The 22696-nt window shown below is 38.3% G+C and overlaps 1 protein-coding gene across 3 annotated transcripts; it reads left to right on the plus strand.

The window, feature by feature from the left end:
• The first annotated feature begins 971 nt into the window (after positions 1-971).
• Positions 972-22084, plus strand: LOC132255446 (putative polypeptide N-acetylgalactosaminyltransferase 9). 3 transcript variants are annotated; one of them, XM_059751485.1, is made up of 10 exons: positions 972-1044; positions 9022-9554; positions 15355-15553; positions 15635-15804; positions 15868-16032; positions 17330-17523; positions 17601-17819; positions 17990-18220; positions 18318-18428; positions 20400-22084. In XM_059751485.1, the coding sequence occupies exons 2-10, from the start codon at positions 9206-9208 to the stop codon at positions 20667-20669; spliced, it is 1908 nt and encodes a 635-aa protein (XP_059607468.1). In that variant the 5' UTR covers positions 972-1044; positions 9022-9205; the 3' UTR covers positions 20670-22084. The 3 variants fall into 3 exon arrangements, with proteins under 3 accessions (XP_059607468.1, XP_059607467.1, XP_059607469.1); XM_059751484.1 differs by having other exon boundaries at positions 987-1510; XM_059751486.1 differs by lacking the exon at positions 18318-18428 and having other exon boundaries at positions 987-1510.
• The last annotated feature ends 612 nt before the right edge of the window (positions 22085-22696 follow it).

Here is a 22696-nt window from a genome sequence, read left to right on the forward strand (position 1 = left end):
GGGAAAGAAAAGATTATTAAAATGTGCTCTAAACATTTTCTCCGTGCCAAATTCCACCCCACTTCCGGGATGTTTACAGACACAACGGACGTGATAAGCGAACACTTATGGTCAGCTGGGCGCCGCCAACTCGAAATGTGGCCAACATGTGGGTGGGGGTGGGGAGGATGGGGAGAGTGGGGAGGGTGGAAGGTGGGGAGAGTGGGGAGGGGGTGGGTGGGTAGGATGGGGGTAGGTTGGGGGGGGGGGTAGGGGGGTAGGGGGGTAGGGGGGTAGGGGGTGGGGGGGGTAGGGGGGTAGGGGGGTAGGGGGGTGGGGGGGGGGGGTAGGGGGGGTAGGTGGGTGGGGGGGGGGGGTAGGGGGGTAGGGGTGGGGGTTGGGGTAAGATATGTAGTGGGGGTGTGAAGTGGGAAGCGGGGCATTCGGCCCCGCTAAATATACAATTTTTTTGTATTCGGTTACAAACTTTACCGATTTTTAACGGGAGAACCGAGAGTCCGACTCGATTTTATAACGGGAAAATGTTTGTGACATCAACACCTTTCAAACAAAAAAAAAAGATGGGGGTGATCCGAGAATGTTCGGTAAACTGAACATATGTCGAAATCACGGCGTGAAAACATGTCAAAGTTGTGTTTTGCGCGTGAAAATGTGTTGCGCTCGAGCATTATGTTCGTGGTGTGTACGGAATTGGATATGAATAGGATTGGGTAAATCTTATCCTAACATTGGGCTTGGTGTGAAAATAGTCAAAGCTCTGTGCTTTGGTATTTGTTAAGCCGAGACACAATTTACATGCTGTCAGTTAGACAGACTGGTTTCTGTTTTACCGATTCAGAAAAACTTTCCTTTCTGCTATCTTCAACGCCACTATTTTTCCACAGAGGCCGCTGGCGATGGCGAAGGGCGCGCGAAGAAAGCCCGGGGACGTTCGGGTTGCCGAGCGCGGCTGAGAGCGGTGTGAGAACCTCAGTCATTCCCCATCATTCCACAGTGCTGACAGTTGCTCTGCTGCTCTGGGGACTGAAGAGGCACACATATCAGGTGAAGAAGTCACTCTAATTACCACAATTGCACATCAATAGTAGTGTTTAGTTGGGCGGCATCGCAACGGTTCTTGTGCATCTTCGCTGTGGCCAGTATTTGTGAGGCTCCGACTGAGAAACCTCGGCTTGTGTTCGTTCACTGCGGAAGCGCTGATGTTCCTCGTGATTTCCACTGGATGCCCAGGAATTGCAGCTCACCTGGAGTGTGATTGAGAGTCAGTGGAGTTCGCCTAAATCCCGTGGGCAGTGCAAAGTGGCTGAGAAGAGAGTTTCGTGAGAGTGATTTTGGTGCATGTTTGGAGAGGTTTTCGTGCGAGATTAGGGGAAGCTCCTATTGATTTTTTCCCTGAAGCTCTTCGCAACTCCACGACAAATTTCCACCAGAGGAATTTTTTCCTCGTGCAGAAGATTTCTCCACGTCTTCCCCGAACGAGGAAATTCACGGAAATTCCGTCATCCGTAAGGTGAGAAATTGGAGCCTAATTGGGAAGAATTATCTGATAAGATTCTTCGCGCGCGTCTTATCATGCGACATTTCTTCGTGTTCTTGTTATTTTCCTGAGATAAGCACATATTGGGAAATATAAAAATCTTGTACACCAGCAATTTCATTAGCAATCTCACGAAGGAAAATGCGACTTTCCGGTTGTGGAACGCGCTATCTTGCTTCTTTTCCCGACCATATTTCTTTTTTAGTCTGGCTGATAAAAAATAGCAGCACTTTTTTGTGCCGTCTTGTCTTCTGTCGAAAGTCACCTTGTCATAATTTCCGATGATAGTCCTGGTTTATTTCTTCTTCATTCAATTCGCCTCTTCGTGGCTCGTCTGCGGCTGAAAAAGCAAGCAAGAAAGGGAAATTTTGCTAGTCAAGTGAAAAAAAATAAACTCTTCAAATACAGAAAAAAGTGAAATTTGCGTTGGCTTATTAAATTCATGCTCAAAAAGTCATTTTTTCGAAAGGCTTATTAATTCATTTCCCACCTCCGAAGCGTATTCGCTAAATTATTAATTAATGAAATGAGCGAAACGTAGAAAAAAAAGAATATTTAAGCAGATGCACAGCAGCGCCTGAAACAAATGGGAAATCTATGTAGCCAAGCGGCCGCGAATGAATGTCATTTGTTCACATCGGCCAGCTGCGATTCTGCGATTCTGCGGGGTTAATTGACTTGAGGCGCGAATCCGCTTCAAATCGTGCTGCAGATTTATTAATTTTCAACACTCTGCCGATATTATTCACCATAATTCTGTATTTTCCGGCTGTGATTTATTAATTTCTAAACCTATACTTTGCTTTAGAAGTTGAGTTTTTTTTTAATTACTGATTTATGAGCTGAGCTTAGACAGAATTTGAATTCTTAATAAAGTTTCCTTGGAGATGCTTTTTCAAGTGAAATCTTAGAAAATATCGTTGTCTTTCTGGCAAAACTCGTCTTAAAATTATTCAATGTCATTAGGTTTCATTCAAGACGATGGATTAATGAAATTTTTAGGAAAATCACAAGCATTAAATCACTTTCTTTCTTTCCTAACATTTTGACAAAGACTTTCGCATCGAATTTTTATAAATAATTCTACAAATTGTGTTTAAATTATTCTGAAATGTGTCCTGAAAAATTATTCTGGCAGATAAAATTTTCTCCCCTCAAATGAATTTCAGAGGCAGAAAAAAAACAATTGTTCCTTGCAAAAATGCAAACAGCAATTTTCAAATGGATTTATATTCATATTGCGCCAAGTTTGATAATAAACTCGAGGATTTGGTAACAGAGAAAAAAAAACTCACTTTGCGGCTGAAAGGATGAGAAAATCCTGTGCAAAACATTCTCCACGTTTTGTTCAGCGAATAAAGCATTTCCTCTGCGAATATCTGACAAAGGCCTGTTTTTTCTGTGCGATTCAATCTTCCTGCGTGATTCTTCTTTCCGCACCGATTGCAGCAATGCTACCTGCAAAAGTCTATTGCGAGAACCTCCTCTTTTATGCAAATGTCAATGAATGGTAAAAACCTGTTATCGCGGAGAAATCACATATTTTACACACTGTGTCGTTTGATGAGTGGATTTCGTTGGGTTTTCGGCCTGATATTATTATGTCTGGAATTGAACTGTGAAATCAAAGAGGAAAAACAAGTAATTTTTTCTCAATTCTAAATAGATTTACATGATAATGTTATAGAGTAATTACATATTTGTTCACGCAACAATTTATTTCCGATGAGCGCTGCTGTTTTTATATAGGGGAGAGTGGGGTGTTTTTACACAAAGATGAAACATTGGAGGGAAATTCTATTCAACCTCTTGAATTATTCTTGCTAATAAGCATCAAAAGACCACTTTATTTCGGGTTGGGAAAATGCAAGGATTTTCAGTAGAATGATTTTTTTCTTTTCACGGCATTTTCGACCAATTTGCCCCATTTTGGGGCACATTTGGATAGTAATTTTTCCGTAATTTTTAGAGTAAAATCCAAAAGCAATGACAAAGAAAACCCTTTTATAAGTAAAGAACATTCTTTCATGGCCAATAGATGATCTAATGGAAGGAAGACTTGAAGATTTTCATTTTATTCTGTAGCAGAGACACATTAGCAGAGGCACATTTGACGGAAAATTTATTTTCTTTAATTCTCCTAAGAACACCTCGAATAACATGAAAAACGTCAAGCTATCAAACTTTATCAGCGCAAAGCGTGCAATTGAAATTGAAGATACAGAACTTCAATTCAATATTCTGTTCGAGAAAGGCGCTGTGCCAATCTACCCCACTCTCCCCTATTAAAGAGAAAACCACACAACTTACAATAGTCTCTCGAGCATCATCAGCCAAGGGGGAGTTGTATTGTTCTGGGCATGATTTTTGGCCGATTAAATATTTAATGGCAGTCTTGCGAGATGTGCTCGAAGGAGTGTGGAGGACTCAAAAAGGACACTGGGGAGCGGCGCAAAACTTTCCAATCAATTATGCAGCCGCCTTCGGTTTGAGTTTTGCTTTACAACCGCCACGGCATTCTGTGTCAAATAGAATTAAAGACGACGCGTTTGTATGTGGAGAAGAGACTATAATGTGTGCTGGCCCAGGTAATAAGTTGATTAACCTGTTTTCGCTGTGGCTCTTCCTCAAGACGCTCTTCGACTTCAGGTTTCACTCTGTGCGCTCTTGATATTTATTTCAGTATCGTACACACTTTGCTCTCTGCCTCATTCCAGCCTCTTTTCTCTCTCTCTCTCTTCCGCTCCCATCGGGAGGAATCTTCCTCTTCGCCTTTGTGTGTGCGTGCTGGCATTAGACACAGATCTTGGGTGACCTTTCGACGATTGTGGGGGGCTTTTTGGGCACAATTTCCAGCAATTGTGGCTCTGACTCTGCGATGTGCAAACATATTCGTTCGCCAACTGACCTTAGCATGGATAGTTCAATGCACCACATATGTATATATCGCGGGGAGAGTCATGCTGCAGAAATAACAGGTTTTTTGTGCAAAATCAACTCACGGAAAAAATACCATCGGGCATTCTTGGAGCATCCTCCAGTTCATAAAACCATCGCGAGGCCGCGCATGGTTAACAGTAAAGTCCGCTTAGAATGGTGTGCAGAATATCAATGGTTTTTGCCTCTCCAAATCCCAATTTGAGCGATTTCTGTGCCTCAATTTTGCTCGCTGAAAGCACATATATTCAAGTGGATATGTCAACAATGCCTGGGCGCACCTTTTATCTGGTTGAAAGGTCAATTTTGAGCTTCGCCGCGTGTTTGTGTGTGGGAAAGGGCGATGTGCATTCCAATGGAATTTGTCAGATGACTCCATAAATCCTCACTTAAGCACACAAACATGTGTTAAATCTCTTCTGAAAATTCACTTTTGCGAAATTATTCAGATGGAACAAAATATTATTCCGAGCCATTCAAAAATCCAAGAGCGGTGAAAGTGTTCAACTCGATGGAATCTTTGGGGTTCATCAAGTATTAAATCGATACTGTGTGTATTTGTATAATAAAGTCAGTGGATTGACCGTGCTCATCTTCCCCAGTTTGCCCAAAATATTTCATGACCCACAATGGCTCGTGTGAAATCTCATCTCTAAATTAGCAGCAATTTCACTGGCGTCATCATTTCACGAAAAAGAAATAATGATGAGAAGACGTGAGATTTCGGATGAAATGTTTTAGGGTCATTTCTGCCATTCTTTCCCCTGTAAATTGAAAGTCAATTGCTGCTTTATGTTAAAATGGGGGGAAAATATGGAATTTTTTTCGTTCTTCTTAAATTGAGAACAGTTTTACCTTGAATTAGACCGAAATTTTGACACACAGACAATGAGTGGATGAGATCAAGATGCCAAAGAATTTCAAGATCAAGGTTTTCAGTCACTTGCCAATGCAGAAAGTGCAGATTTTGTGAATTCTTTGAGAATCTGTTCTCAAAACGTGTCTTGGCTAAATTTATGTTATTGTTTGCGCAAGGTCTGTTGTTTAAACATGGCAAAAAACACACATTTTAACATAATGCTTTTGTGGACAAACATCTTTTCTGCAATTCCCAGAAGAATCACGGCCACTGCAGTGGTTTGTTTATCATATAACAATGATTTTCATGCAATCTTGCGACACTTGGAGGTTTGAGTTGGAGATTCATTGCTCAATTTTCGGACAATTGACTATGATAGGGTGCATTAGAGCGTAATCCGCGGTAATAATGCGCGCTCGCATTGGCCAGAGTGGGTTAATAACCTGCCGCCGCGGTCCCGCGATAAGCAAGAAGAGAGTCAATGATGCGAAGAAAATGGTGTTAATAGAATAGATCACGTCTTGACATGGCTTCGCGGATGATCTCGTATAGCAATTTACTGGTGTGCTCAAATTGCAGCTGTGAAATTGTTGAGATTGGGCAATGAAAAGGCAATATTTCTCGGTCTGGCGAGATGGAGATGCCAAAAGAATTGCGAGTCACACCGAAATTCACCGCTGAAACATTGATTTTTCTTTCACTCAGAAGTTTCTCAATAGCGTCACACTATTGGCTCTTTTGCGAGGAATTGAGGTGGTGAACAATTTTCATACATATATCAATTAAAAACATACATTTATAGCATAGAAACTTTCACAATATGCTTCTGCTGCAATAGCCAAGGGGGAAATAATATGTCTTAAAACTGTACAACACTTCCTAACACTTCTAGAACATGAAATTTGTAGTATGTTTTCACATTAATACCAAAACTATTATGAATTTCTTAAGGTTCTATTCGATATTTCTAGAAAAAACAACAAAAAATCGCTTTTTTGGACATCTTTTCCGACCATAACCTCAAAATCATCACCAAAAGATCGTCTAAAATTCCGTTTAGAAGTATTCTATATCCCAAAATCATTTCTTATGATTTGCCAATTGCTGATTCATTGTCAAAATCATCCGGAAAGACATCTAAATAGACATTTTCTAAGTTCAAATGAGTTTTTTTTAGGTTATATTCAGTCTTAGCACAATTTGCAGTGTTTCTTGGCATCAAGGGATAAACATTACTAGGATTAGCAGAATTTATGTGCTATAATACGAATTATTCACTAAAATTGACCGTGATTCGTTACACATAACCTAGAAAAAAGATTTTTATTTTTAATTCTGCGTGAGAACCGAAGGAAATTCAAAGAATCTGGATGATTAGTCTGTAAAAGCGGCACTCAGGAAGGGAATATTGTAAGTTTTTGAATACTTCCACTTCTTACGTACTTCTGCTAATCTGTACACCACTTCTGGACTGTATTATCTCCCCCTTGTCAATGGCGGAAATCAAAATAAAATGTTAATTCTGATCATTAGTGTTGGGGAAGATATTTCTTCATAATTTTCACAATTTACTTGTCACCTCACACTTCTCATCGGGAATTTATTGGTTTTGGTGTGCAAGAAGGAGAAGAAGAAGGCAAAAAAGAGGCGGAAGATGTTTTCGCGCACGTTCACCAATTCCTCTGTGATGATGATGAATATTGTTGTTGGTAATGACAAAGTTGTTCGGAAGGTGTTTTTATCTCAATTTCCCCGTTTGATGCATTTTAATGCTTGATTTTAATGTGATTCCTGCTGAACTTGATGAGCCAATCTTCATTTGCCCATCAGCAAAGGAAAGAAAAAACATTTCTTCGTCTCTCTAAATTCATTATATGATTCGCGAGACGATGAAGCTGTCTATTTATTGACTATTTCAATTTTAATGGGGTGCGCTCAATAGGAAGTGTTTGGATGAGTGAAAGAGATTCTCTCTTTCGCTCTGGAGGAAAAAAAAAGAAGAGGTTTTGTTATGCAATTTGCTGGAAGTTCACAGAAATTGCTGTGCATTCACTTTGCGTCTGAGGCGCAAAAATTGATGCGAAAATCCAAGCCAATGAAGATGAACAATAATTGTGAAAGAAAGTAAAAGTTGAATGTTGGTTGTGTGCCGATGGAAAAAGTATCGTGGTTCGTGATAAGGCGCGTGCAATTGAATAGTAGGGAGATGAATTGCAAAATAGCGAATGTGCAACATCTTATCACTCTCTGTGCCTTTCTCACGTGTCGCAAAAAAAACCAATGGGGGAAATTATGACGTGGGAGAGACGCGCCGCCACTCTTCAATATGAACCAGACACGCTGGAATGCAGGCTCAAAGAGATTTGCCGTGTGCTCTAAAAATCCCAGAGCAAAGCGCCCAAAGTTGGTGCAGACTTTGCTGTGGAGAATGCAGGAAATTGAGTGTTTTGAGAGTTTCGAAACTTTGCGAATAGAGCTTGAATCGCATTTTCAGCATTTTGAGCAGCTGAAATGCGACTCTTGAAGTTCATGTGAAAGCTTCAGAAGCGACAAAGCATTAACAATCAAGAGTTCTAGGAGATTTTTTGCTATCCAACAGAATTTCTACACAATTTGAAGGTATTTTTTGACATAAATCAAGCTCAAAGCTTCATATTGATTGTCTGTTTGAATTTAATTAATTCAATTTCTCGTTAAATTCCCTTGATAAGCAAATTATTGCACTGTTTGAGCGTTATTAAATTGAGTTTGAAACAATCAATTCTTCTTCTCCCTTACTGAAGTGAATGAAGATTGATTCGCTCAGCGTTAATCGCAATAATCAATTTTAAAGTCAATTTCCGTGCGGGGAAAATTAATTGTAATCGTTTGCGGCACTTCTGAGAGCCACTTTTATGATGCCTTATTAAACGCATTACTGCTCCTTCTTGTGCCGCCACACCAGAGAGTTCACGCAATGAAATCCGCCAAGATATAGTTTAACATACTTATATTGTTATTGTTTCTTCTCAACTTCATGGTGCAATAAATCACTTGGCGCGCAGCTTCTGTGAAATCCACACATAACGCCGCGTGTGTTTAACAACTGAATGAGCTGTTTTCGGTGATCGTTTCAATGAAATGCCAAAAATGCGACCTCAGCAATTACAGTGTCCAGTGATTTTGATGGCAATGGGCATCATGCAATTCCAGTGTGTGTGTGGAAAAAAGAGAGTAAATATTTCGTATACATAAAAATCATGCTTAACTAGGCGAAGGTTAGAATTTACTCTTTTTTTCGGCACACTCGAAAGCGTGTGAAGACACTCTCGGGCTTCTTTCATAATTCATGAAAATGATGTTTTAATAAAGTGGCGAGAAAGAGAGAGAAAATGAAGAATTAATTATGCACATTTTCCGACTGCGCGAAGACGTCGAGTGTGAGCGCAAAGAGCGAAGTATCAACAAGTTCTTCAAGGCGCGCGCGATAAGATGAGTGGAAAAAGTAGCAGAGCACCGGAAGACAAAGTGAAACAGTTTAATTGGCGTTAGACGGTTGGGTGAGGAAATGAAAACGGGCTTATCTGGGCAAGAAATTTACAAGAGAGCGAGCGCTCTTAAGTTATATCCAAACGACGAGAGGATTTTATGTGGTGTTTTTTCACACATTTTCAACATGTTTTTTTTTTTCTTTTTGACTGCTTTCCAGATCATGGGCAAACTTGCAGTCAGCGCTGAAATTTGTGATCACTAACTTCCTTGCAATTCACAACATATCCTTGCACGCGTGTGGCAAAATGTCGAGAGACGCTTCGGACGTGGAATAGTGTTTAAAGGCCAAAGACAAGTGACAGTCGTCAACACAAGTCATCAACGAAACGAAAGGGAAAATCATGAAACTGAAGCTGTCCGCGCCCAAAATGTCCTTCCTCTGGCGAAGGAGATCGTCAGTGGTGAAGATTGTGCTTCTACTCACCGCCGTCTGGTTCACAATTGCCTTCCTCATCTACTCGGAGGACAGACAGACGCGCTCCGATCAGCTGTCCAACATTCCACCGGCGCAGCACTTGGACGGTGGACACAGAGAGGAGTTCCAGGAGTTCATCCAGGAGAGTCACAACAACATCCACCCGCCGGCGCACGTGATGAGGAACAGCAATGCGCTGGTGAAGAGCAGCAGCAGTCAGCGGCGGAGCAGCTCGTCCAACTACAAATTCAATCCACAGCAGAATGCTGACGATGGTGAGTTTGGAAGCCGATGGATTGCTATGGAATTTAAGTGGTTAGGGCGAAAATACAACTGTTGATGACGCATATCACATATTCCGTCAAGCAAGGATATAATTTTCATGCAAAATAACGAAAATCTATATGATTGCTTAGCAAAAGCTATGATTTTTCTATTGACATATTGAAATTGCGAAGAAAAAATATGTTTTATAAATGCTAAAATCACTAAAATTCTTCAACAGTCAATTAGCAAAGTGAATCTTTTACATTCCACTTTGACTAAATGACAGTTGAAGATATATTAGTGGAATTTTTCACATGATTTTTCACAAATGTTTGCACTTCACTGAATTTTATGTCTTTGGCGCGTTTAATTGTGTTTTTCATTATAGAATTTCGTCCTCTGCAACAATTATAAGAGAATTTATTCACATGATTGCTTGACAAAAGCTATGATTTTTCTATTGACATATTAAAATTGCGAAGAAAAAATATGTTTTATAAATGCTGAAATCACTAAAATTCTTCTACAGTCAATTAGCCATGGAAATACTTTACATTTCACACTGACTAAATGACTGACTAAAGATATTCTAGCAGAATTTTTCTACACAATTTTCCAAAAATGTTTGCACTTCACTGAATCTGGTGGAAATTCGTCCTTAGCAGCAATCACAAGGGAATTTATGGAATTTATTCACTCACGTGTATTTATTTTTCACACAAAAAAGTAGAAATAGAATTTAAGGATGAGAGAATGGTCGCTTTTTAAACCGCAACAATGAGAAACATAATTGAGTACACAATGTTGGAACATTGTTGCAGTGAAAAAGAATCCAAACACTAAATTTATCACAGAATATCATTCTTTTGGCGTCTCGATTTAAGCAGTGACTTGCAACGCATCGTCTGATGCACAGACGCTAAGTAACATTTCAATTACAGTAACTAAAGCTACTGTGCAACAGAAGATACGACACTTTCTTCGTGATGACAACTTAAGAAGAATTAATGAAACACCGTTTTTTACTCTGTCTCAATGCACGAAAGGTAGCAAGTATATCATTTCCTGCGTTGGAACAGACCAAAAAAAAGAGTTCTTTTGCAACTAATTATGTTGGATTCGTTGGATTAATCACACAAAAATATATATTTTGATAGTTTTCAACCATTTATCATGTTGATAAAGCTATCAAAGCATATGTTTTGATGTGATTTTACGCCACAAAAATATCACTGACTGAGAATTCAGCATTTTCTGCATTGTGAAGATTTTTATCACAAAAATATCACACGAACTGTATTTGTCACGACCATGATGATTGTAAAATAATCAGAAATCACTGTGGAATTTATGCTCCGATGCGTGCACGATGAAACTTGATGGCCAACTGGCATATTCTATCAAAGGATGCTCTTAATAAACGCTCGGTGCATCTTGCAAGACATTGTCTATTGTACAGGATGCTTATGAGGATGTGATGTGAAGCTTTCAGCTTAAAAGGTTGCCAATCTAATAAGGATATGTTTTATTATTCTACAGGCTTCGTGCAGGTGAAGTTCCGCGATTTTTTCTCAATAATTTAATCAATTCATCAGTGTGTTGTTGCAGAAACCGCGAGATTTCCTTACTTTTTGCATCGTAATAAAGTTTACTTCTTTCTTATTCTTTTTGCTTCTGAAGTCTTTCTGTGAACTAGATTTGCAAGACAATTTGCGAGGATGGAAATAACACAAAAATTTGAGGACAATTAACGAGTATCCTTAAAATATTCCAAACTAATTTAATTTTGTAATTAGAACAACAGAGAACCATATCCAATAAAAATTCACACTATCTTTATAGAAAAGCAATTATCATCATAATTGTTTTAGATTTAAATTCACTGTAAAATAAAAATGTGGATAATCATACGCTTCGCGTTTCGTTCTCTAATAATTCGATTTCGAAATTTCGAAAATCGTATTTTTGACTTTAGCGCCTGTAACTGTTGTCCTTTGAAGTTATGTTGTTCAGATGGGAGATGGCATTTTATGAGACCTTTCCAATGAATACAAAATCATTCCGATCGGTTAATTAGAAGCGGAGCTATAACCGTTTTAAGTTTCGAAATATGGACCCTAAAATCTAGGGTCTGGAACGACCTAGGTCCTTAAGTAGCGGTTCGTTGGAACGGTCTTGAAGTCAGCTATATCATACTAAAATTTGGGCTCAGTCCATGCTTTAGGGGCTGAACAATTGAGAAAAGTGTATTTTGTGGGTGTTCAAAATGGCGGTCGTAGGGGTTGAATTTGACAAAAAAATCTTCATTACCACTGCATACTTTTAACCTTTGCCACAAACCGCATGTCGATATCTCTTACCGTTTAGGCCCCACACGTCCGTTTGTCACGACGGACGGACGGACGGAACGACAAACAGGCAAGAAAAACAAAAAATGACCCCCCACCCGATTTTCATCATATTTCCACATTTTACCATTACTTGAGTCGATTGGGGTTATATATCCCAGCTAATAATATGTTTTATGAATGTTGAAATCACTAAAATTCTTCAACAGTCAATTAGCCAAGTGAATCTTTTACATTCCACTTTGACTAAATGACGGTTGAAGATAAATTAGTGGAATTTTTCACATGATTTTTCACAAATGTTTGCACTTCACTGAATTTTATGTCTTTGGCGCGTTTAATTGTGTTTTTCATTATAGAATTTCGTCCTCTGCAACAATTATAAGAGAATTTATTCACATGATTGCTTGACAAAAGCTATGATTTTTCTATTGACATCGTGAAATTGCGAAGAAAAAATATGTTTTATAAATGCTGAAATCACTAAAATTCTTCTACAATCAATTAGCAGTGGGAATACTTTTCATTTCACACTGACTAAATGATTGATTAAAGATATTCTAGCAGAATTTTTCACACAATTTTACAAAAATATTTGCACTTCACTGAATCTGGTGGAAATTCGTCCTTAGACGGCAATCACAAGGAAATTTATGGAATTTATTCACTCACGTGTATTTATTTTTCACAAAAAGAAGTAGAAATAGAATTTAGGGATGAAAGAATGGTCGCTTTTTAAACTACCCCAAAGTTAAACATAATTGAGTACACAATGTTTAATCTTTGGTGTAGAAAAAAAATCCAAACACTAAATTTATCACAGAATATCATTTTTTGAAGTCTCCATTCCAGCGATGAATTGCAACGCATCGTCTGTTGCACAGAAACTCAGATTAATTTTAATTATATAACCTAAGTATCTGTGGAACAGACGAGACGCTACACAAAATATTGCAAAGAAAATTGTATTTTAAAGGCAAAATTTCCAAAATTTGATTTAAACAACCTTTCCGAACATAATCTCTACGATAACCCATCGATTCCCATGCAAAATAAGCTTCTTGCAAGATTCTTAACACTTAAAAATACACTTTCTTCCTCATAATCTACGAAAAAGTATGTGCGAATAAGTTCTTTTCTGATTTTTTTTTCATAAATCTAAGAAATAAGTGAAGGTAGTGTTGGAAGTGGAGGAAGTGTCAGGAGTTCACCATACAAACTTGGAAGTGTTTGGAAGTGGTGTACAGATTTTAGGCAAATTATCCCCCCCTTGGGAAAACTTGAGGGTCTAAGGGAAAAAGTGAGGTATCGTTGAAAAACTGATGACTCAAGGAATCAGAAAACCACATTTTAAGAAAGGGGCAGAAAAATGTGTGATTTTTGTTCCCTAAGTGTAATATGTTGGAAAGATCACACAAAAAATCTATACTTTGATAGTTTTCAACAATGCATTCTTATCACGCTGAATAAATTATCAAAGCATAAATTTTTTTGTGATTTTACGTAACAAAAATATCACACACTGAATTTTCTGCAATTAACACACAAAATTATTTATCACTTCATTTACAAGAATCAGAAATCACTGGAGAATTTATTGCACCGAAACTTGATTTTTTTTACACCAACAAAACACATTTTTAAAATTATTTCTACATTTCTTACGGGGTTGAGAATTGCTGTAATTATCATAATTGTTTTAGATTACACTTCACTGTGAAATTTAACAGAAAAATTTAATATTTATCCAATGTAATAAATAATTTTCATTCAATAGTGATGTAAGTATAACAATTCTTTCTAAAGCAAAGCAATACAACAAAAATTAATATAATTTGTACACAAAGTTTCGCAGTAAAAAGAAAAACCATGGATTGACGATGATAGCCTGAAAATGAGAGTTGATATATCTAGCTTAATTCGAAACTTATCTTTCATTCGCTTCAACGATGATTTTATTGAAGTTCACAAACACTTTCTGTAAGCCAAATACAGGGATTTAAGTTCGCGTCTTGTCTAAATAATTAGTGAATTATCGACACAACAGAGACACTAAAAACAATGCCGAGGAAATCGTCTGATGAAAGCCAAAGATTTATTGAGAATCCGAGTTGCGTTTGAACGATTTGAAGGAAAGAATTATTTGGCAAGTTGAGTTTGTAAGGCTGAGGAAAGGAGTGCTTTTGCACAATTATCACGCAATGATGCGTTCACTTGCGGTGCTTGCGACCAACTGTCGAAAGTCACGGAGAAGTGCGTCTTTTATTGGCATCCTTCGCAGGATTCAACCCTCTATGTGGCGGATGTCAATCAATTATAATAAGGAAATTGATAATTCCAAGCCACATATGAAGAAATGCAGTGATTTCGCGTCTATAAAACCAATCGAGCTACTTATTTGAGGGGGAATTGTAGCAATTATCAAAAAGGGTTGATTCTGAGGCACATCCTTTTTCCAATACCCAAGGGAGAGATAATATTGTCAGAAGTGGTGTACAGTTCAACAGAAGTATTTGAGAAGTGGAAGTATTTGAAAATGTGCATTCTAAATGCCTTTCTAGGTTATGCAAGTAATTTCAAGCATAATTTAGTGATAAAGTAACATTGAAAAACACTAATTTATGCCACTTTAATTGGAATAACTAATATTCCCTATCAAAGTTGAACGTTTGTGATCAAATAAACTACAAAAAATTATAAATTTTACTTCAAACTTGAAACTAAACTTAACTTTAAACTTAAAATATTTCTTAAAAACTAGTTTCTCAGTAAGTTTTTTTTGTGGGTCATAAAGTAAATTTGAGTGTTATGAAGACAAGAACTCCTAAATTTGAGATTAGACGGTCTGTGATTCCCCGTGAAAAATGTGAAAGTGTCAGGAGGTTGTGTACACTTCAGCCCTATTATCTCCCCCTTGTTCACATTTTCAAATTAGCTGTATGAATCTTTGCCGCAGGATGTCTTATTATATTTCAATTTGGCAGGAAATTGCATGGCAAAAGGACATGTGGAGGAAGCAAATTCACTCACATGTTCATTTGCGAATGCAAAGACAAAACGCGACAAGCATTTATCGGATTTATTTCCCCCTTTCATTTCCGTTACATCCTTTTCCACTAATAATTTTCCTTCGCGTAAAATGCGTTTCACCCTTTTTGAGACAGAATTTGTGGCACAAACTCAATTATCACATGAGTAAAGATGCGATGTTTCTCGCATAGAGCAGAATTTTCAATTAAAAGATTATAGATTTCTTGGTGTGCTGAAGGTTTCCAAATCTGAAGAACATCAACATCTCATATGGACATGGAATGAATCTAATTACAGTAATATTTCTGTCAAGATAAAGCGAAATCCAACTTGAGGGGCGCTGAATTTCCCTCAAAGTGTGCAAAATTGAATTGACTGAAAGTTTATCGCACTCTAATTGCCATCTTGTCTTTGTCTGGATGGTTTCCAGGCAAGGGAGTCTTGGCGGCTCCCGCGGACATCTCTCCGGACGCTCCGGGCGAAATGGGACGCCCAGTTGTGCTGCCGACCAACATGACGAGCTCCATGAAGAAGTCAGTGGACGACGGATGGCAGAAGAATGCCTTCAATCAGTACGCTTCGGACCTGATATCTGTGCATCGAACTCTTCCAGATCCGCGGGATCAATGGTGAGTCACTGGGCGTTTTGTTCTCTGAATCAGTCGCTCCAGCGCGCCAATTATCTCTCATCCGTGGCTGTTCTCGTGCAGGTGCAAAGAACCGGGCAGACACAGCGCCAATCTTCCCGCCACTGCCGTGATAATTTGCTTCCACAATGAGGCCTGGTCGGTGCTGTTGAGGACAGTGCACTCGGTTCTCGACAGATCTCCGGAACATCTCATACAGGAAATCATTCTAGTCGATGATCACTCGAATATGCGTGAGTTTACGATGCTCTCCTGTCCTCGATGCGTCACTCACTCACTCTGCTTCTCTCTTCCAGCGCACCTCAAGACGCAACTGGACGAGTACTTCCAGGCGTTCCCCAAAGTCAAGATTATCAGGGCCCAGAAGCGCGAAGGACTGATCCGGGCGAGACTCCTCGGGGCGCGGCACACGGATGCGCCCGTGCTGACGTACCTGGACTCCCACTGCGAATGTGCGCCTGGTGAGTGAGACACAGCGTGGTTCACGAGGCGAACACGTAGGTTCGCTTGTATCTAAAAACTTCATTCAAAATATTTTGACTTTAGAGAAAATTATACAGAGATAGTGGTCGGTAGAGACGTGAACTTTGACCCTCCATATCTCCCCTCCTATGATTTCAATCTTTATGATTGGGGGTTTGTTTGAAAGGTCTCAATCTCGCCTACAACATACTAAAATTTAAAGAAAATGCACAGTCTAGTTTTCGGGATATTCGATTTCTAGACTTTTAAAATGGTTTTTTCGACTTTAGCGCTATAAAATAAAATGACCCCTCTTTATTTCGTCAGATTTTTTTTTCATAATTAGCCTCTCTGATGTCATTTTAGTCGATTTTGCGACATTTGATTTTTTGAGCGATTACGCTCAGCTCAATATATTATTGACGATTAAGACGATTAATGAATGGAAGAGCGCCGCAAAGTGCGGGGAAAAAGTTGAAATTGATGGAAACTTGTTACAGTCCGAGTGAATTGCAGTGGAAAAAACTTTAAATAGCAAAAATCTTTCACGGAGAATGAGCGCATTAATGAAAGTCATTAAGGGAGTTGTTTTAAAACTTTGAGTAAATAAATTAAGAGACGGTAAAAAAATTAATATGAAATTGGATTAGTTCGTAAAAATGGCAATAAAAGTTCTCAACGAGTTAGCAAAATAACAGTTAATAACATAATTTTTGCAATATTCATGATTTTAATTGAATTTATGTCAGCATAAATTAGCGTAGCAAAGCAAAACATTAAATTCTGCATATGAATTTTAGTATTAAAATTGTTGGGTTTGAATTTGAGTGAAACTTTCGCAAATTTCCTCAAAATTGTTTTTCTCATTAATTAGTTTTCAAATTGTTTGGCTGAATTAGCACATTTCCCCGCGACATTACTGAAATATGTTGCTCTTTTTTTTATGCTAATTACTGGACAAACACCAACACTTGATGATTGTAAAGATTATAATGGTGATAAAGAGTGTCGCAATGTGTTTATTTGCTTTCTATATGAGCAAAAGCAAAAGGGGGGAAAAATGAAGAGAGAAACTCGCGAGCGCATCATAAAATGCGATAAATATTGTATTTAGTGATTGTCAAAGGGATTCCAGGAATGATATCTCGGACAAAGTGAAGAGAATCTGCACACTGTTGAATCTAATTGCGCTGCGCCCTTTTTTTCTGCTGCAGAAAGAGCGGGAAAATATGTCAGAATGCGACATGAAAAGTATGTAATATTTTGCCTCTTTTTCACTCTCGGCACAATCTGTAGGATGGCTTGAGCCACTCCTCGATCGCATCGCGAGAAATTCCACGACTGTTGTGTGTCCCGTTATTGATGTGATTGACGACACAACGATGGAGTTCCACTGGAGAGATTCTGGTGGCGTGAATGTTGGCGGATTCGATTGGAATTTACAATTTAATTGGCACGCTGTTCCAGAGCGCGAGAAGAAGAGGCACAAGGTGAGGAACTGCATCCCCATTCATGGCGCTCAATTTCCCTTCACACACACGACGCACTCTTTTTGTCCATTCGGCAGAACTCCGCGGAACCTGTTTGGTCACCCACGATGGCCGGCGGACTGTTTTCCATTGACAAGAAGTTCTTCGAGCGCCTGGGAACTTACGATTCGGGCTTCGACATCTGGGGCGGTGAGAATCTGGAGTTGTCCTTCAAGACGTGGATGTGCGGAGGAACACTGGAGATTGTGCCGTGCTCCCACGTTGGCCACATCTTCCGGAAGCGCTCTCCGTACAAGGTAAAGTCAGGCAAACAGAAAGGAACTATTATTACTGACAGCAACACCTCTAGCGATGATCAGATGAACTTTTATTGCTCTAAAAAGTTGTAAAAAGTGAAAGTGAAAGAGTGAAAAATTCCGTGTTTATCCTAAGCTTACATTTCTTGTGCTGTTTTTGTCATTGACAGTGGCGAACGGGAGTTAATGTCCTGAAGCGCAATTCCATTCGTCTGGCGGAAGTGTGGCTCGATGATTACGCTCAGTATTACTATCAGAGAATCGGCGATAAGGGCGAATATGGCGATGTGTCGGCGAGGAAGAAGCTGAGAGAGCAACTGGACTGCAAGTCCTTCAAATGGTACCTGGACAACATCTATCCTGAGATCTTTATTCCAGGCGAGGCTGTGGCGTCTGGAGAGGTAATTTTTGTTCACATTTCTCTATTGAAATTAATTTCATGGGTGAAAAAAAAAACAAGAATCTTTCCGATATAATAATTGTCCTGAAACAATTTAGATTCGCAATTTGGCATTTGGAGGACGAACATGCCTTGATTCGCCGGCCAGGAAGAAGGATTTGAAGAAGGCCATTGGCCTCTATCCATGTCACAATCAGGGTGGCAATCAGGTTGAGCATTTTCCTATAACAATTTCTCACTGTATTTTCTCGATTGACACTCTCGGTTTTTTTTTGTGTGAAAACCACAAATTCCTCATCATACTTCTTCTCCTTGTCGCGCGCGGTATTTTCTCGTGATAAATGGCATTTTCTCGTGCAAAACTGGAGACGCAAGATTGTGGTTGTTGAAGAATGTGAGATTTAAAGTGCGGAAATTGGATTATTTTGTAGATATCGAACACCTGGAGCAATCTCTGTCTCGATTCTGCGGCAAATCCAGAGGACATGCATGTGCCAATCAATTTGTGGCCCTGTCACCGACAAGGTGGAAATCAGGTACAGGACGCCGAAGATTGTCTCTCTCTCTCTCTGTCGTAAACATAATTTTCAATGGGAGATTTGCCCATCCTTGGCGGATTTTTCCACAAGAAGCGCCTCGAAACACAAATTCTCTCTCTCTCTCTCCTTTACTAACCATCTTATCCACTTTCTGCTTCGTGTCTTGGCTTCTCCAAAATCCCTGTGAATATAGGACATTGATACCTTATCAATTGGTATAACTTGGCCGCGGAATGCATATCCTCTGGAGTTGGATAATACAATTTCTTCCGCTCTTGCATTCAGCAAAGTATAATATATTCTATAAACTCGCTTGAAGAATGATGAAGACACTCTTTCTGGTTGAAGTATGGTGAACCTTTTGCCCTTTTTTATGATTCTTGATGAGACATTGCATGATGAATTCCCATTCCGCCATAGTAAGTACCTCAGCAATTAATAATTTAAAAAAAAATATATCCTTTGAATGCGCGATAGGAGGAAATGTTGGATGGGAAGTTCAACAAGAGCATGACGATTGCGAGATTTGTCCGACGGAACAGTGTATGTTTTACGTAAGAGAGTTGAAGAAAAGATAAGACGATGCATAATCTATTTAAAGAATGTGTGCTATCTTAATTGAAATTCCCAGAATTTCTATGTTTTGGAAGCAGTGGCGTAGTTTTGCATGCACAGAAAGAAAGAATTGGTAGGAATTTGTTAAATTTGGTAAAAAGAAACTTATGAAATCGTATGGAAAAATTACAAACATGCTAGTAAAAAACGGTTCCGATAAATATTTGTCAAAATTTGAATTCTTTTGCCTGTAATTTTTACCCGTTGTTCGTAATTTATTGTGATTTCTTATAAAATTTTCTGGGATAATTTTATTACTGAAAGAAATTATATGCATATATATATGTATATATTTTCTTAAAACTCTAACATTTTTCTTCTTCTTTACTAACTATTTACACAAAATGTTATCAGAGTTCTAAACTTAGAAAATGAACTTGAATTTGACTTGTAAAATGATATGATTATATGAATTTATTCCGTCAATTATGAATGAGAATCTATTTTACTTACAACAAGAGATTTTCGGATTATTAAATACTTTTGCATTGTGTGAGAAAGTGAAAATTGCACTCTGAATCTTCTGTTTTTCTTGTTCTGGAAGACAACCTTCAAAATCAGGAATAAACTCACATTTCTGAAGACTATTTTCTTCCATCTGTACACAATTTCTATGACGAAGAGATCTTTTTCTCTTCATCATTGTAAATTTATTCAATGTAAATTCAAAATGTCAACTACGTCACTGCTTGGAGGACATTCTCTATAAATAGAATAAGTAGATGCAAAATAAATTGATGTCCAAACGTTCAAGAATAGACTAAAATGTATTCGTTTTGTAGAAATCTTTTTGTGCTGTACTAAAAATAGATATGCTAATATTTTGTGCAGAAAATCTATTTCTATGCCAAGTGAAGGATTGAATTCCACAATTCAATCATCATTCACTGTCTCTCGTTGAACTTAACCCACACAGAATGGTAAAAGGTGGTAGTTTGTGGTTTTCCTCGTTGTTTCAATGTTTCCTGTGATGGCGAAAAGTGATAAAGAGATTCTAATGGGCATTTTGTGTGATCCTCTTGACAGTACTGGATGATGAGCAAGACTGGGGAAATCCGACGCGATGAGGCGTGTCTGGATTATGCTGGCCAAGATGTCATTCTCTATCCCTGCCACGGTTCGAAAGGCAACCAATTCTGGTCGTACAATCAGGACACGAAGCAAATACGCCACGGTTCGTCGGAGAAGTGCATTGCCATCAATGAGGCGAAGACGAAGGTGATGATGGAGGAGTGCAGCGCAGAGAAGGAGCATCAGAAGTGGCAGATGCAGAACTACGATCCCAGCAAGTACTGAAGAAGTTGTCCGGAGCGAGTCTCCTTTTGCCATTTGTGTGGCGCTCAGCGGTGTGGTCTTGATTGACTTCCTGTTGATATGCCAAGACTTCCTATATTGTTTCGTGTAGGGTGAGAAGAAGAAGAAGATGAGATGAGATAAATAGGTAGTTCTTCCCCAATTTCCATGTTATGCTTGTGATTTTTAAACCGCGATATTTGTATATATATATAGAGAGAGAGAAGAAAAAACATCAAACAATGGACCTAATTACTTATAATGCAATATATTTACGCATATCTCTTTAGTTCATTCTTTTATCGTCTGCCTAATATTGTGCGGGAGTATTTTTTTTTTATTGTCGTATTTATTTGTTTAACAGAGTATTTAAGTGGTAAAAATTACTGCCGAAAAAATAGAACAAAAGACACAGTGAAAGAAGAAAGTTTATGATGAATGAACAAGTAGAGAGCTTCCTAAGTGAGAAAGACAGAGAAAAAGTATTTTGAAAAGTAAGTCAAATGCAAAGACGGCTCAAAAGGCATTAATTACAGGTTATTATTTTGCACAGATAATTCCAAGAAGAAGAAGAGCTCAAAGTTGTGTGTTGGAAGACATTAAGAAGAAGAAATTACAAGTATTAATTATAGTGAATCATTTTGAATAAAATAAAAACATATCCAATATTGAAACAACCGTGAATGTGATAAGATTGCGGACAAAATATCAATAACTAATCACATTTCGATACAAATTATTCCTCTATCAGAATTCCAATAATATGAAGAATCATTACAAATTATATGTGAAATAAAAGAATATCTTTGACGTGCGCGGAGAGACTGATGAGAGAAATGTTGCAAAAGCACAGTTGAGATAACAAATTTAGCCGGAGTAAATTAGATGTAGATTAGATTGTAGGGTGAATTTTGTTTGATAACTCCGTACTTAGTGGGGCTGAATGGGTGGTGAAGAGAGTTTAATAATAATTTGTGCATCTCTGCACAATTTAGTCGTTGACACACACAGAGGACAAACAGTAACATTTTAGATATTTCCATAAACGAATTTTGTCAATAAATAGCAGTAAAATCAATTAACATTCCTAGAATTTTGAAAGAGTTTGTAAATAGAAAAATAGCATAAAATATCCATATTTCTGCAGTTTTTTTTTTTGAATTTCCCAACAGAATTCAAAGTGTAGGCGTTATTTTGTAAGGATTCAGTCACGATCATTGAGAAAATGTGCCTTCTAGCTATTAAGTGTAATGTTGTAAATAGTTTTCTCATTGAGAATAAATTGTGTATTTCATTTCGATAACATGACAAGAAGTCTTTTCACTGCAATTTCCGGCGCAAAACCTCCCATTTCTCCCCCCTTTGGATGTCAGGAGTAATGCAATATTGATTAAATGCCATATGCAGATGGCCAAATAGGGCTCACAAGTGCAGGTGAATGAACTCTGCTGACTCTTTGTAACATTTTCCTGCACAACACAGAATAAACACAGCTTGAGACTTTGAATATGTGGCGAAAATTTTGCCAAATAAAGGACAAAATCCTTTACAGAAACTTTATAAATAAATAACAAATTCACGAGTCGTTGCAACATTACGGATTTACGTATTTCAATTCGTAAAAACTAGCAATTTGGTGTTGCAATTTTACATTATCATAGCTTTTATTGGCGTCCGCTTGGTGGCGCTAGTGTAAGGTACGAATGAAATACGAACGAAAAGGTGTTGCAAGGCAAAGTTGTGAGTTTATTTAATATGAATTTCAGCTGTCAAAAAGCCATTTCTGACAATGAATTTAAATCAATTAGTTTCCTTGGCTAAAGCTTGAAACATTTCACGACTCGCATAAAATTCATCCTTTTCACAAATGTTATGAAACACAATCAGGAAATTAATTCAACACTTCTGCCAATTTGGAGAGCCTGAAGAGGGTTAATTTACTGTGCAGTTTTAGGGGTTACAGGGTCAAGTTGCTGTGGTTTCTTGGAAAAGCGCGGGAAAGTGCGTGGATTTTGGGGGTCAGCGGCGCG

This window comes from Phlebotomus argentipes, unplaced genomic scaffold (assembly GCF_947086385.1).
Source record: "Phlebotomus argentipes unplaced genomic scaffold, Phlebotomus argentipes genome assembly contig_5, whole genome shotgun sequence".
In the NCBI taxonomy this organism is placed as follows: Eukaryota; Metazoa; Arthropoda; class Insecta; order Diptera; family Psychodidae; genus Phlebotomus; species Phlebotomus argentipes.